Below are 17,290 nucleotides of genomic sequence, written 5' to 3'. Positions count from 1 at the left end.
GCCATTTTTGCCATCCTTTCCTCAACTGGTCCATCTCTTTCTCAATATCTCTACCTCAATTTCTGGGGACAGGCTTTCACTGAATACCTACTCCAAGTCCAGTAGCTTCCTTGCCTATTACGACTACACTTCCTCCCACCCTGCTTCCTAGTAAGATTATGTTCCATTCTCCCAGTTTCTCAGCTTTTATCACATCTGTTTCCAAGGGTGTCACCTTCCTCAGCTGTACTTCTGATATGTATTGTTTATTATAGACTATCCACGTTGTCCTTTTCTCCCCTTGACCATGACACATAGCACACACCACCTCCACATGGCACTTTACCCTTTGCTTGTCTTTGTCCTTGCTAAAAACAATATGTTAGATCTATAATGTGTTCCAAGCAGGAGAAAGTGTCATCAACAGGAAATATTATCTCTGTTTCTGTCTTTGTAGATGCAGCCTGACTCCTGTTGACAATCTATATATTTCTGTTTTCCAGCATCCGTAATAAGTTGCTTTTGTCTTATATAAAGTACCTTGTCTATTTAACACTACAACCTACATCTCCAACCATGACTGGCTTCCTTTCCTTGTCATTTTGTTTTTGTTGCCCAAACAGCTCAGGAACCATCTCATTATATGCAGAACTTGATTTATTCTTTCTGTTCACTCAGCAGGTCCTACTACTGCTTACAGAAACAGAACTGTGCATTAAACTGAAATGCGGATCTCAAATAATCAAAGTTTGCAGACATTTTGATCACGTGAACTTCCATTTATGGAGCCAGTAAAGCCTTAAACTAATCCAACTATAAGAAATACTATTGAACCATTTATTTCTCAGATTTGACTTTCTTAGCGTGGTATTCATTAGCAGACCTGCTCAAAATCAACTCGTTAATCTTTGCGAATAATTGGAAAAATATCTTTAATATGTGGTACATGGCAGGTAGCTAACATGTAGCGTGGCAGCTTCATTGTTTAATCCAGGAATTCAAAACAGAACAGAGGACTACATCTGGGAAAATCAGTCACTGTTGCAGTTATTTTGTCACAAGTCAACATGGCATGTACTTGTAATCTTGTTTTAGGAATATTTACAAGTGGATTGTTGTGCTCCATTTCCTATTTGTTAAATTTTTTGTTATCTTTTCTAAGACCTGTTTAAACTTTTGAAGATTATGTTTTATAGCAGAAATTTTGCAGCTGCCGTTTGAGGAATTCAGTCCCTAACTTATATAAGGCAGTGCCTTTGTACCTTGAGTAAAACTTTTAAATTTATAGCAGAAGCCTCGACAACCGTCCTACAGTTTGTCCCTTCAGAAGTTCCACCTGACTGAGTCTAGCAGTCACTAATGGATGGTTTTGGACATAAACTAGATCCGTGCCATTTCTTAGCTAAGCAGATGCCGATGTTATAATGAGGTTAAGTGGAAGTCATGACTCAAAAGCAGTTTTTTTTTAAGATCTACTGGTTCCATATTTGAAGGAAAGACTTTATGAAGTAATGAAATTCATTGTAAAATCCCACTGATTTTGAATGGCAAATTCCACATGCAAAGCCTCAGCAGAAAAGAAAATAAGCTAAGTTAATGTTTCAGATTTAGATTGCTTTCAGACAGATTTGCTACGGCCTAGCAGACAATTCACTAGTATTGCTTTCACGCATTCATAGCCTGCAGTACTTACCCTCTTTGCAAACACTAATACCAAGGATTCCTCCAAAGGTGCAATTTTCTGAAACGCTCATATCTTTGCAGTAACAGTGATTGTCAGGATTCTCAACAGAAGATGCAAGAGCTTGAGGAGGAACAACAAAACGAAGAACAGGGATTCTCTTCAGAGTTATCTTTTGTTCATATTCTGCAAAGATAGATCTACATGGGGAATCAATAAAAGTGAGTTTGCTTTGTTTATCCATTGCAACTAATGACTCAGATTGTGCTCTAGGCAACTTTTCTAGGTGCTGATAACTGACTTAAATCTGCTGTTGTCTTTTCATCACATATCTAAGCATTACAGATGCACCCACAATGTATACTAAGTGTGCATGAGCAGCAAGTGTAGCTTCTTTAATTACATAGTCTGAATATATGGTGGAGCAAGGAGTATAATTTAACCTGGATAAGCACGTGAGTTTGGGTGTGAGAGTTGGCAGGTTTAAAAGCAACAAGCAAGTGAAAGTTCTTTACGCAGAGGGTGGTGGGAGCCTGGAACGCGTTGCCAGCGGAGGTGGTAGATGCAGACACGTTAGCGTCTTTTAAGATATATTTGGACAGGTACATGGATGGGCAGGGAGCAAATGGACACAGACCGTTAGAAAATAGATGAAGTTAGACAGAGGATCTTGATCGGCGCAGGCTTGGAGGGCCGAAGGGCCTGTTCCTGTGCTGTAGGTTTCTTTGTTTCTTTGTTTGTTTCTAACTATTGCATCTTACAGCCAAATGCATTGCCTTCAGTGAATCGCCATTATCAATATCCATTATCCAGAAACTGATCTGAATGAGCCATATAGAGACAGTGGCTACAACAGCAGGTTGGAAGCTAGGAAACCTGCAGTGAGTAAATCACCTCTTCACTCCCAAAACCTTCTCCAACATCAACATAGCACAGCTCAGAAGTTGCTATCAAATACTTTGCACTTGTTTGGATGTGTGCAGCTCCAACAACACTCAAGATCATCATTCAGATAATCTGGTCTTTAATGATTTTGGTTGAGGAATAAATGTTGAAGGTGAGCACTAATCTACTCTGTTTCAAAACATTGCCATAGAATTGTATCAATGTTCATAAAACGCTTTGCCTCATTGTTGCTTTTAATCCCATAATTATCTCCCCACATCTCATTTTATATTTTATATAAGGGTATATAATTAGCTGTACATTTGGAGTGACAAACCGAGCTACTCCGTCATTTGAATGTAAAACAGGATCTTTTGTATCATATATGTCCAACCTAAAGTACAGTCATTACATTGTGCTTTGGGATTTTTTTTCTTGGATTCCCTCATCTCTTTATTTGTTTTATTCACCTCATTTTGTTTCATGCACTTATTCTCTGCTTCCTCCCGGCCACCAACAAGGTTTGATTGAATTAAAGTGACTGTTCCTTCCTCAAATTCTTCAATGAACTTTGTCTTTTGTAATAACCAACATCATCGATCCAAAACTGATTTATCTGGGATAGTAGGAACTGCAGATGCTGGAGAATCTGTGATAACAAGGTGTAGAGCTGCATGAACACAGCAGGCCAAGCAGCATCACAGCAGCAGGAAGGCTGATGTTATGGGCCTACCGAAACGTCAGTGTTCCTGCACCTCAGATGCTGCTTGGCCTGCTGTGTTCATCCAGCTCTACACCTTGTGATCTCAGATTTATCAGGGAACGAGTCAGCTTTGACAACCACTGGTTGACTCGTCACTTATTTGTTTGCAAAGCAAGTTTAAGGCCAGTTTCTTGAGAGTGGCACTCAAATATAACTGATTCTGATGACAGAAATTTTGCAGCTGCCGTTTGAGGAATTCAGTCCCTAACTTATATAAGGCAGTGCCTTTGTACCTTGAGTAAAACTTTTAAATTTAACATCACATTATGTGGCCAGTTACAACACTTCCCTTTGAAGTAGTTAAATATTTACATGCTTTATATATATTCTCATCGGTACATTACCTGCAAATGTCAGACGAGAAAAAATATAATTTCTCCCTATCATGAACAAATGGTGGAAATGAGCTTGCATCTGTCAAAGAAAAAGTTTTTTATGAAAATTGGCAGTCAATGAGCACACAGTAGCATATTTTATTATTTGTAGGTACCATGATATTGGCAATTTGTAGATAACATGAATATTGAATGTGATTTTCTATACTCAAGCACTCACAGACAGACAACGGATTGTAATTTCTCACTGATCCTGCTATCTGTCCATCTGTCCATGATGATGGTATATGTTAGTTTGTTATGAGAAACAGAACTGCAAACCCATCTACAACCAATAGAATTGGCCCCTTTGATTCTAACTGGAGTAGGATGTTAGTAATCCATATTGCTGGATTGGCATTTTCTAGTCTTCACATTCGTTTGATCCCTGACCATTAACAAGATGGAGGGAGCTGAGCAGCTCAAAGATGCGATATCTTGACCTATATTTCTTCAGATTTTCAATACTGCCTTTTTGATACAGTTTGGATAATGATAATTTAGACAATCACTTTACCTGTGCCATTGATCATATCACAGAATGAATCATTCCAGAAAGTCAGTTTTCTGAAAAAAAGCACAATTATGATTCAGGTTGCAGTAACATCAAAATTTTAAATTCATTAGATAAAAGACAATAAAAGATAAAAGATAGTAAAACATTCCAAAACATGCTGCTGTAAATTACAATAAAACTGCTTATCAATGGTAAGGTGGTGAGTTTCATATGTCCATTTTGTAACAGGTAAACTGACTAAATGTGCACAATGACTACTTAATCTGGACTATAAATCCACAATCTAGGCATGTATGCTTCTTGCACTCATCTATAAAACTCAGGTTGGACAACATAATAACTTTGTGTAATAGTTTGTTTTTTGGTCCTTTGATTCAGCAAGATGAAGTGTGTTATGTAGTGTAGTGAAAAACGCTCAAACAGTTTACGCTGCTTTTTCCTAACTACATAAGAATCTAAGTGATCCACACAATGTAACTTAAAATTCAGTTTTGACAGATGCAAATATCTTGTTATAACTCTGTAAACATGGGTCAGAAATGATTTGGTGTGTAACTCAGGCCTTTGTTATGGTAAAAAATGGTGGATACACCCAAAGTTCACAAATCCTGACCCTGAACGCAGCATTTACTATTATTGCAAAGGCAGAAATGGGCACATGTCACATTTCACATTTGTACATTTCACAGAGGTAGGTGCCAATAGAGCTCAGCAGCTGCCTCCACTCCTGTTTGATTCTCGAGACAAAGATGCCTGAATCATGAAGTGCACAGATTTGTGCCCTGATGAAAAATCACTGGACTTGAAACATTAATTCAGGTTTCTCTTGACAGATGTTGCTAGATCTGCTTAGTTTCTTCAACATTTTCTGTTTTTATGCACAAAACAGACCTGGTAAAAGCAGGTCAGGACTCAGTGGAATTGGTTGGATAGCCAGAGAATCCATTTGGATAGGTAGGATATTCCTTTGCATAGGGTCCTGGGACACGTTTGGAGCAGTCAGAGGTCCTTTGAGGAATTAAGGTATGCTTTTGCAGTGGGACGTGCCTTTGTGTGTAAATAGTGCATAAACTCATTAACTGTGAGATCATTGGAATTGTCTACCAACCTGTCAGCTCAAAGAAGGTTCATTCAACAGATACCAGAGATGAGGAGTTATCTTATGCAAAAAGGTTGGGACTGTATCCACTGGAGTTTAGAAGAATGATTTTACTGAAAGATAAAAGATCCTGAAGGGACTTAGCAGGTTGCGTGCTGAAGAATGTTTAATCTGATGGGAGGAACCAAAACTTGGGGGGCATGAATCAGAAGGAATTGGTCTTGTATTTAGGAGTGAGATGAGGACAAATATTTCCTTTGAAAGATCATTAGGGTTTTAACTCTCTCCCACCCTGCCAACTCCACACCCCGAGAGCGATAATAGCACTGTTTTTCAATATATTTTTAACAAAGGTCAATTTGTGATGACCAAGGGAGTAAAAGGATATTGGGGCAGGTAGGAAAGTGGGGTTGAGGTTTCATTTAGATCAGCCATAATCTTGTTATGGTTCAAGGAGCCAAATGGACTGTTTCTACGACTAACTCGCATGTTCACAACTGTCGAAGGGAACTATCGAAAGGAATTTTCAAAAAGGACTTATCAAAGAGAAATGTCAATATCACTTGTTCAAGGTAGCTGTCAAGGCAGTTAAAAATCCTAAATCTTTGAAAGAAATGCCTGGAGTGTTTAAAAAAATTGTTTTTTATTTCTCTCTGTCGATTGATACATACGTGATGGGTTTTCATCGCTGGTTAGTGTCATATGACTGAGTTCACAATCGTTCATGATCAAAGAGGAGTGCCTGCTATTTCAGTTTTACTGTTATGTCTGAGACATTATTCAGTTTTTGAAGTATGACTATAAATTTCAACATTGATTATTATAGGGATTATGCACTTTATTGTAAACATGTAGTTGAAGTTGAAGAATGTAAGTGTAGTAACTGGGTTATCTTTAACCTTCAGGAATGTATCATTCAATAGCATGAAGTCAATATACAATGTGTATTACATATGGAGAATTTAATTTTATAGGACTTTATTTAATTTCATCTCGGCATTGGTCCTGAGGATCTGGGTGAGTTGGCATTTTAGGCACATAGAAAATGGGTGATGGGTAGGAAGCAGAAATTAGATACGGGCTATAAAGGGCCAGGAATGCTGGGCACATGGGCATAATTTAGCATGGGAGCTGTAAAGGGACATATGGGGTTGGGTATTAGGCATAGATTGACATGGATGGTATAAAGGCACATTGAGGCAGAGATTGGCACAGACAGTTTGAGAGGTCATGGCGAATGAGTGCAATGGCATAGGTGGCATTAGGACTGTATGAGGAGATTGAGGCAGTATGAGGGATGAAGGCTGGAAGGCTGTTTGTTGTTTTAATCCTTTTCCTCTCTGAAACGTCCACAGAGTGCCAGTATATAGAGACAGGTCTTGCACCAGCCTCTGCAGGTGGCACTCTCCACTGTCATTCCACACTTCTCAAGCCAGCTCCTGGCTAACCTCACAATGATGGAATAAAAATCCCAACTTCTGGGTAATTTTTTCCTAAGATGGGTTTGCAAAACTGGGAAATATCCCCAATGTGACCTGGAAGTGAAAATCTAGGCATGAGTTTTAGTGAGTACCACATTTTAACATTTAAACTTGTACAATAAAAATCATAGAAGGATAGAATAGCTATTGTTACAAACTGTATATTTTTGTAAAACATTTTTTGGAAATGTTGCATTTTGTCACACATGCCGAGAAGCCATTAAAATACAACTAATTTTTAAATGTGTTCTAAGAATACATGAAAAGATTAACCATTTTACTCTTACTTCTTGTACATCCAGCGGTCAATGATTGCAACTTTGCTAATGTCATCTTTTCCTGTGTATACATTATAAATTCCATCCGATGTTCCATTGTACTAGAGAGACAGCCAAGACAAGATATTAACCTTATTGCATCATAATAAATTACAGCAATAATCCAAGAATTACAATCAACTGTCAGGCCAAAAACAACTTAAAATGAAACAACAAGTGGACCTGATTTTTCAAAGGCTTGTCAGTCATTTTCTGTTAACGTCTGGGCTGTTTCAGAACTTTCCTCAGAAGCATAGGAAATAGGAGAAGGATCAGGTTGTATGGCTTCTCAAGTCTGCTCTGCCATTCAACTAGACCATGGCTGACCTTCCCTCTTGATATCATGTGCCCCATATTATCGCCATATTGCTTGACAGCTTTAGAACGCTATCAGTCTCCATCTTGACTATATACAAGGCCTGAGCCTGTATAGCCCTCTTGGGTAAGGTGTCCTAAATGTTCACCACTTTTGAGTAAAAAAATCTGAATTGCTTGTCCCTTATGAGACTGGGCCCCTAGGTTCATGAACACCCCAGAACCAGGGGAAATGTTTTTTCCTGCATTGACCCTAGTGAGTCCTATAAGAACGCCATATGCTATTTGTGTTCATAACCCAAAAATTCAGGACATCAGGAACATTTCCTGACCTATTCTTCTTGCTTGATGTAATATCTAATGATAATTGCTCTGTACTTGAGTGTGTTGACCTGTTCATCGATTGATATCATTCTGCTTGATTACTTCAGCCTGTGGGTACAACTGTGACTGAATCAGCAACACAGTGTCCCCGGAAAGTCCTGGAGCTCCCTTTGAAGACTGCATGTGTGAAAACCTCCACAAGTTCTTAGATGTTTTCAAAGTTCTCAAAATAAATGGTTTAGATTTAAAACCAGATCCATGTCTGCCTTGGTCTGCAATAAATCTGCTAAATAAGATGCACAGCAACCTAGCAAATACTCAGATGGTGAAAATACACACCGTGTATGTCATGGTTGGCTGGGAGGTCCAACAAATCTAAGAAATATAAGGAGCAATACATTATGCCGGGGCCCCTTGAACCTGCTCCACCATCCAACACAACACCTCACCTCCAATTTCCTGCCCAACTTCCCATATACCCTGTTTCCTTAAGAGTCTAGAAATCTATCCATCTCGGTCTTACGTATACTTACAAAGAAGCATCAATGGCCCATCACAACCCTTTAGGATACGCAATTTCAAAGTTCCTCAATTTTGACTGAAGAGAAGGATGCTATGGCCAGGTGGTATTATTGCTGGGCTGTTAATCCAGTGATCCAGGTAAAATTCTAGGGACCTGGATTTGAATCCTGACAGATGGTGTTATTTGGATTAAATGAAAATCTGGAACTAGGTATCTAATGATGACCACATTGATTGTCAGGAAAAAGCCCATCTGATTCACTAATGTCCTTGCCTGGTCAGGACTACGTGTGTCAATAGACTCTTAAGTGTCCCATGGGCAATTAGTGATGGGAAATAAATTCTGGACTTGCCAATGACACCCTCATCCTGTGAATGATTAAAAAGATTTTTCCACATCACAATGCCAAATGATTGATCCTTAACCTGAGAGTATGCCCTTATGTTCTACATTTCACAGTTGGGGGAAACAAACTCTCTGTGTCTATCTTGCCAAATTCCTTCAGAATTTTCTGTTTCAGTGGGATCATAAACTATAGAAAGTAAAGGCCCAGTTCACTCAGCCTCTCATCATAGGGGACCATTCTCATCCCAGAATCTAATCTGTGAATTTTTGCTGTATTGCCTCAAAAGCAAGTTTATCCTTTCTTAAATATAGAAGCCAAAATAAATACAGTATTCCAGTTGTGGTTTTACCAAAATCCTACACAATTTGAACAAGGCTTCCTCGTTCTGTATTCTAAACCCATGGAGTAATGACCGCCACTCACTTGTCTACCTAATAACTTGCTAACTTTCTGTGCTGTTTGTACAAGTCCAACAAATTTCTTTTAACATTAACATTTAAAAATGAAACAAGCTTTGAAAAAAATGTATTTTCATCCCAGCTATCAAAGTGTATAACCTCACATTTCCTCACAGTGAAATCCATCTGTAAGTACTCTGTTGTCCATATCTCTTTGTCACCTTTCTGCACCTGCGATAGGGTTAGGGTTACCCTATTGCTTGCAATTCCATCCGGTTTTGTATTGACAACAAACTTGGATATATTCCTCTCATTCTCTGTATCTAGATATTTTCCAAACAACCCATTCAGAGATTTTATTATACACTTCTGGAACAGTTGGGACTTGAACCCAATCCTTGTGGCTCAGATAGAGGGACACTATTACAATGCACAAAAGCCCAGGTGTGAATATCTAAGTCTTCACTCCAGATTTTAAATAGCAGAAGATCCTATGCTGACTCTAGCAGCATTTCACTAATTACAGCTTGCCAATTTGAAGATGTACCATTTGACCCTACTGTATGAACACAGCAGGCCAAGCAGCATGTTAGGAGCAGGAAAGCTGACATTTCGGGCCTAGACCCTTCATCAGAAGACATTTTTCCCTCCCCACCCTTGCCTGCTTTCCAGAGGGACCACTCTCTCCATGAGTCCCTTGTCCGCTTCACACTCCCCTCCAGCCCCACCACACCCGGCACCTTCCCCTGCAACCGCAGGAAGTGCTACACTTGCCCCCACACCTCCTCCCTCACCCCCATCCCAGGCCCCAAGAAGACTTTCCACATCAAGCAGAGGTTCACCTGCACATCTGCTAATGTGGTATACTGCATCTGCTGTTCCCTTTGTGGCATCCTCCATAACAGGGAAACCAAGCTGAGGCTTGGGGACCGCTTTGCAGAACACCTATGCTGGGTTCGCAATAAACGGCTGCACCTCCCAGTCGCAAACCATTTCAACTCCCCCTCCCATTCCTTAGATGACATGTCCATCCTGGGCCTCCTGCAGTGCCACAATGTTGCCACCCAAAGGTTGCAGGAATAGCAACTCATATTCCGCTTGGGAACCCTGCAGCCCAATGGCATCAATGTGGATTTCACAAGCTTCAAAATCTAACCCCCCCACCGCATCCCAAAACCAGCCCAGCTCCTCCCACCTCCCTAACCTGTTCTTCCTCTCACCTATCCCCTCCTCCCACCTCAAGCCACACCTCTATTTCCTACCTATTAACCTCATCCCGCCCCATTGACCTGTCCGTCCTCCCTATATCCCCACTTACACTCACCTTTACTGGCTCCATCCCTACCTCTTTAACTTGTCTGTCTCCTCTCCACCTATCTTCCCCTCTAACCATCTTCGATCCACCTCCCTGTCTCTCCCTATTTATTTCATAACCCTCTACCCCTCCTCCATTTCTAATGAAGGGTCTAGGCCCAAAACGTCAGCATTTATGCTCCTAAGATGCTGCTTGTCCTGCTGTGCTCATCCAGCTCCACGCCTTATTTTCTCGGATTCTCCAGCATCTGCAGTTCTTATTATCTCTGACCCTACTCTATTCTTTGTTTCTTTTGTTATGAAACCCGACCTATAATATATTACCCCCTACTCCATCAGGCCTTACCTTCTGTTCAAACCAAATGATTCGTAATCAAACAAAAGTGTCACAACTGCACTGGGCAAAGCAGAAATCTTAATAATAAATAAACTTCATTACAAGAAAATAAACTTTATTTTCAGCTAATTTTGCTGGCTTCATTACAGCAGTAGGTTTCACAGTGATTTTCACCCACCTTTTCCATTTGTTCTCTTCTAACAACACTTCCATTTTGCACCCAATCCATTGGGTTTGATGAGAATCAAAGTAAGCTCAAAAAATACTTGCATATTCTCAAAGTAATGTTAGATAAACGCTCTTCGTGTTTCTCGGCAGTGAGCTTTGCCTGTCATGACTGTTCCATGTGATTTTCAGAATAGTGTTTAAAATTAGTCAAAAAATAATTGTCATGACATGGTGATTTTCTGAATTTTCAGCAACTCAGGCTATATCACTGAGAACATTAAAACTTAAGGCTAATATTTCAATACTTACTGGGTAAAATATACCAGTAATCGTGTCTTTGTAATTTGCCAGTTTCAGTATTGGATCTTCATATCCCCAAAGTAATTCACCCACTGTTCTATTCTGGAACAAAGAGGCCTTTGCCAGTTTCAGGAAAAGATTGACAAAACCATGACTTTCAACAGGAAATAAAGATGGTAAGGTCTGTGAAAAATAGAAATATTTCAGTACTCAGCAACTCCAATACATGGAATTGATATCATACTTACGGTTCTATTTACTCTCGTCCATCAAATACAACTATAAGGCAAAGAAATGCTTCAGATAGAAAGAAGGAAACTATCTGATATTTGTCACCCACTAGCTGTCTTCTGATATAATTTGTAAATGTTTCCATGTCACAGGAAGTTTTTGTCATCAATTAACAAGAGAAACATTTCCTCTATTGTTTCTGGAGTCTGACTCTCATCTTTGTCACAAAGTTGAAGGTTAATGAGACTACTTGTCTAGCGTGCCCATGATCTTCTCACACAAAAAGCCCAGCAGCTCACCCTTTCATGTACCTGTCAACTATTTGTACAGTTTTATTATTTTCTGAGTTAAAAAAAATTGTCTATCCTTCCTGTTCTTATTTTCATCACTTAGATTTTAAGAATTTGTTCGGAGCAATTACATCAATTGCTAATGTCACAAAGGTAGACCTTAACTCTAGAACAATTATAGACATATCTAACCTTAATTTCAATAGATCTTTTCAACAAAATAGGGGTACAACTGCCATACAAATGACCATGGATGTAAATTCAGTGAGTGCCTGGAGATTCGCCCATTAGAATGGCATACCTTCAAGTGTCAAAGAAGCTTCAAAGTCAGAAATGAATTATAAATCAAACAGTAACCCCTTTCAGTATCTCAGACTATGAAAATTATAATTTAAAGAATGAGGAAATTGGGTGAGAAACAAATTTGCACTTTCTCCTTTCAACAGGGACAAGTTAAAACTGACCTTCCAACTGCTTGCTAAGTGTTAGTGGTCTATCGTTCCAGTATATAGACACAAACGTTCAGTGAGTGTCACAGCTTTGAGAATAGCCTCTAAATACCCTTGCAACACAAGCAAAGAAAGGGAAAAGATACTTTCTCTCTAGAAGCTAATTAGTCACACTAAGCCAGTCAACAGGGAACAGGGCAAAAGAATTTCAATGAACCTTACAACCCAAGAATCCTGAAATCAATTGTTCAAATGTCAAAGTTCCATTAACTACTCATTACAAGTGACCCAGAAACTGCATTGGATATCCTTTTATTTTTGGAATTAGTTATGATTTCTTCTCACTTTAGTAACTAAGAAACTCACTCTTCTATTTACTCAAGTAAGACTGATTAAATTGACTCCTTTTAAAACATAAACTCATTTGTTATGGGAGAAAATTATTCACGAAGGAGGGGATTCTTTATAAATTAACCTTGGTGCAACCAATTGAAGGAGAGGGTAAATTTAAATAAACAGGAGCCATTTCATTCATGTTCAAACAGGAGCTTGAGTGTTTATGGTATTCTGACTGGAACTCTAATAATTTGGGGAAACATGCTTGGGAATTGCTCACAACACTAGGCAAGTGTTGAAAACTTTAAGATCGTCTTATTTTTTATCTTTTTGAAGCAAGGGGTAATTTTGGTTTCAGCATCAAATGTAAAGCAGACAATATCAATTCAACTACCTTGCCATACCTTTTTCTCAAATTTCATTTCTACTGATTTTCTTCAATTCAATTCTAAGTGACTAAATCAGAAGTTTGAGGTTATTTTTGCTGTTCCAGTTGTCTACCACTTCAACATACCACCATGCTCCTGGTCAACATTTCTGTCTCAGGCTTGCTACAGTGCTCCAGCGAAGTTCAGCGCAAGCTGAAAAAACAATACCTCATTTTCCACTTGGGAACCTTGCAGCCTTCTAGAATCAATATTGAGTTCAATAATTTTAAGGAAGCATCTTCTTTCATCTCCTTACCCCAAACCCCACACAACAAGGCCTTCTCATTACATGGGCTGCTACTACAAACAACCCATTGTCAGCTACTAACAGTCACCATTAACAATTATTCATTCTCCCAGGCTGACCTTTATCCACTTATTTGTTTGCCTAACTGTTCTCCTCTCTCTGGCCTCCATCTCTTTCCATCTCCCCCATCCTTCTCTCGCATATATAATCAACTTTTTCCTCACTACAATCAGTCCTGAAGAAGGGTCACTGGACCCAAAACACTAAGTCTCTTTCTCTTCACAGGTGCTGAGTATTTCTGGCAATTTCTGATTTTATTTCTGATTTCCAGTATCCATCGTTCTTTAATTTTTCAATTTTCAGTGGCATGAATGAAAATGAGAAGAGGGAAAAATGCTTAATTGGGCATTGAATCCATCAATTTTACACTAACATCTAAAAGTCAGCATTACCATGTATAACTTCCTTAATTATTTAAATTCCAGAAACCTGCAATCATCATTGATGATCACCTTTATTTCCATTCAAGGATAAGAATAACCTTGCGATGAATCTGAGATCAGAAATACACAAGGTTCTCATCACTTCTGTTTACTTGTTGACCCCTGAGCTCAGACTTAAATTGGTTCCTCATCATTCAACGTTTTGATTTCAAATTGTCTATCCTTGTTTTCAAGAGCTTTCCTGCTCTACCCCTATCATCTCCCTCAGCTCCGCTACTAGATATCTGTATTTCTTCAAATCTGGCATTGTATGCATTTCCAATTTAAATGATGGGTGTAGCTTCAATGGGCCACACTCCACACTCTGGAATTCTAGTCCTGCATCTTTCCACCTCTCTCTTTTGCTTTCCTCCTTTGAGACACCCTTTAAAATTTGCCCTTTAAACCAAACGTTTGGATATCTGAGTTAATAGCTCATCATGTAATGTGGTGGCATATTTTGATTTAAAATATTTGTATGAAGCAGAGGACAATTTAGTTGTATTAAAAGATAAATATAAATGCAATCACAAGTTAATGTTATCTCATTATTATATCTTCAAACATAATAAAAACACAGCTCCACATGGATCTCGAACTTTGTATTACTCTAATAATTGCATACTACAAATTGCAAATCAAATATATTTCTTTCAGTATTTTAAGATACAATCAGCTCTTAATTCAATGTAACTAACATGGGAACTAATAAAGAGAAAATAGCATGAACATCACCCTAGGTTTAAACTGCTGGATGATTTATCAGATGTGCGGCAATGCAGCAAAAAACAAGATACAAAATGTTTGAAAGTTAATGCATCAGATTTTCAATATTTAAATTTAGTGATATAAGATTTCAGTCTATTCTAAATCTTTATGCCATTTCCTTACTTATCCACATAACAGAAATTTTCTCTATCTTCAGTCGAGGTTTTCAAAAAGACACAATGCCTGAACTGTGTAGTACATACAAATGTCACAACGGCCACCGATGAAGCAAAGGTCAGTGCTAGTGCTTTGTCACATAAGTTTATTCTGTCCTTTTTGATTGATGGATTTGAATAAGTATTTTCAACAGGTTGCTTACTGCAGCAGCAAGGTTGAGGGCTGTGATTCTGTCCGCTTCCGAACCAGCGGACATGCTCGGCTCAAAAACTGCTGAAAAAGGCTGTTGGTATGATATTGTGTAATTATCATTTACAGTAATGTTGTCCTTTGGGAGTTGCCGTACCCTGGAAATAGAAATTTTAAAAACATTAAGAAAAACAGCTGACTTTGCTTTGCACAATGCAGTATAAAATGGTAGCAATGTACATTTATAAAGCAGCTTTAATGCAAGATTCCTGAGAAATTTCAGAGCACTACAAAAAAATTGAACTGTATTCGATTCTGTGCAATGTCAAATTTAAACTGTATGAAATTTATCTTTAATTTTTATAGGTAAAATTGTTTTGGTTTGGGAAATAGACAACTTATGTTTATACAGTTGCATTAGTAGCGAATGTTTAAAGTGCTTCTTGGAGGGGAAATGGATACCAATCTGGAACAGAAAAGTATAGGATAGAGTCGATGAGTGGTAGTGCAGTAGCAGAGATGAAGTTTGGACAACGTTTTTAAATATAGCGCAAAGGGAGAACAGAGTGGAAAAGCCTGAAAGTGGTGAACAGCAAATTCCTGAAATAAGAATATCCATATATCTCAAGAATTATCATTGTAGTGAAGCTGTGAAGGAAAATGAATTGTTATTAACTTAGGAAAGTGAAGAATCTGGTGATAGTGAAACATAAATAAAGTTCTATTGGTTCCATATTTGTTTTTCAAAAGACTTTTATGTGTCGTTACAATGACATAAACCATTTTTTGTTTTTCTATCAGATTTATAAGTTTGACAAAAGTCCATGCTTATTTGAGCTAACCAGCAAAATTGTGCCTGTTATGCTACGTACATAGCTAAATGTCAAAGGAATGTCTACTCTCATAATTTTAAGTAAAAGTGAGCTCAGTTATACCAACTCCACTTTTTCATAAATTCACAGTCAAAAAGATTTTTTAAAAATGGTTTGGCAAGTTTCTATTGGTTTCAATCATAAATTATTATGGGTAAGAGTTATTTTATAAACTTCTTTAATAATTCAATTGATCTCTGATGGATCATACGAAATTTCACTTATTTCCAAAGGTCACCTATAGTTATGATGGCAATCTCAGAATATGGCAATCAAAAGGTCTTTTATCTCCAAGCAACTCTCTCCCTATTTAATTTTTGTCCCACTTCCATTCCATATTAAAGCTGATTAACTATTCCATTACGTAGGAAGATGAGTTCCATTCTTTTATGGTTATTAGTGCTGTAATTTTGATCATCAGCGATTAAATTCTTTCCACTTGCTCCCCAGGCTAACATTGCTAAAGCAGACTGCATTTTCCTAATTTGTGACCCAGATTTCACAATCACAAGATTCTACTGCTGAGGTATTATCATAGATTTTACAATGGAAGCATAAGAAGTTACTGCACAGATATTACTTCCCCATTGTGAGAACTGCTGAAATACCAAATGATAAAGCATGTTTGATGACTCAGTGCTATTAGGTATCACACGAGGGGTCACTTGTATGCAAATGTTGTCAGTGGTTCTCCATCAATATACACCATCCTGGTAATAAACCCCTGTATAGAAGTTGTTTGCTGCTGGAATGAGCATACTAGGTTTAGTTTGTTATCCGATACACTATGAGATTATTCCAACATCAAAATCTGCACACACACCCCTACAGTGAATAATCAAACAACTAGATTTGTAAAATTACCACTGCACTCCGGCTTTTGCTTTTCCTCAGACAACTGTGACGATTCTATGGCTTTAAAAAGTGTATTTTGTCCTGGTTTTTTTGAAGAGAGGTTTTAAGTCAGATGCAGCAAGATGTCTATCGAACCCCATAAAGTAAACAGCTTGTGAGCCTTGGATGTTTTTTGAAAGTTGGAACAATAGAAGCAACCAAAGGTCCAGGGTTTTTAGTTTTATAGTAGTAACAGTTGCTGGGTCTTGAGCTGGGTGGAAACTGCATTACATTTCTTCCTGCTGTTTCTCTCCCTCTCAAAGTTTTCTCTTGAACTTTTTTTTCCTGATGTTGCTAGAGTTGCAATCTGTGTTCTGAACTTGCCTTTTGCCAAGGATATGTTTAAGTGATGTTTTTGCTTTGAAACAGTTACTGTTTAGTAGTCAAATAATCTATAACTCTGTTAAGTTTTCCAATAGAGTTAAAATTTCTTATATCTTTTGTTGTATTTTAACCATAACATATGAATAAAGTATATTTTGATTCAAATCTGGTAGGTTGACTAGTCAAATAGCAGGCAGAACGCAATGCTTGGCACTTGCCTTTAAAATAAGAAAAAGGTAGGTTCCAGGTTATCTTATAAATATACTTTAGAGGGGGCTTGGTCTGCTCCACAACACTATACAGTCAGATCTCAGGAGTCTCCTAACTGTTGGACACGCAACTACCCCCAGCGACTGATGGTCCAGCAATCTCTTGTGTATGATTGACCTGGTTTTGCTATTGTTGATCTGAGTCAGCATTTGAAAGTGGACAAGCTGCAAAGATGAGAACCTGTAGAGTTTCCACTAGAGACCAAGATGTGGCAAGCAGGTTCAGTTTAAAAAAAACAGATGCTGCTGCTGAGAACTCCAACAGGAGCTTTA

General features: G+C 38.3%; 1 protein-coding gene across 1 annotated transcript in view; it reads right to left on the bottom strand.

Moving 5' to 3' along the window:
* cd36 (CD36 molecule (thrombospondin receptor)) overlaps positions 1 to 17,290 on the bottom strand; it is a 30,285-nt gene that overhangs the window by 6,707 nt on the left and 6,288 nt on the right. The window contains exons 3-8 of the mRNA XM_048554181.2: positions 14,672 to 14,816; positions 11,131 to 11,304; positions 7,067 to 7,158; positions 4,200 to 4,249; positions 3,653 to 3,722; positions 1,673 to 1,860 (exon numbers count right to left, since the gene is read on the bottom strand). Coding sequence (XP_048410138.1) covers positions 1,673 to 1,860; positions 3,653 to 3,722; positions 4,200 to 4,249; positions 7,067 to 7,158; positions 11,131 to 11,304; positions 14,672 to 14,816 — 719 coding nt within the window. The remainder of the gene's footprint in view (positions 1 to 1,672; positions 1,861 to 3,652; positions 3,723 to 4,199; positions 4,250 to 7,066; positions 7,159 to 11,130; positions 11,305 to 14,671; positions 14,817 to 17,290) is intronic.

The sequence above is a fragment of the Stegostoma tigrinum genome, chromosome 25, assembly GCF_030684315.1.
Source record: "Stegostoma tigrinum isolate sSteTig4 chromosome 25, sSteTig4.hap1, whole genome shotgun sequence".
NCBI lineage: Eukaryota > Metazoa > Chordata > Chondrichthyes > Orectolobiformes > Stegostomatidae > Stegostoma > Stegostoma tigrinum.
This window is presented reverse-complemented; position numbering and strand designations above follow the sequence as displayed.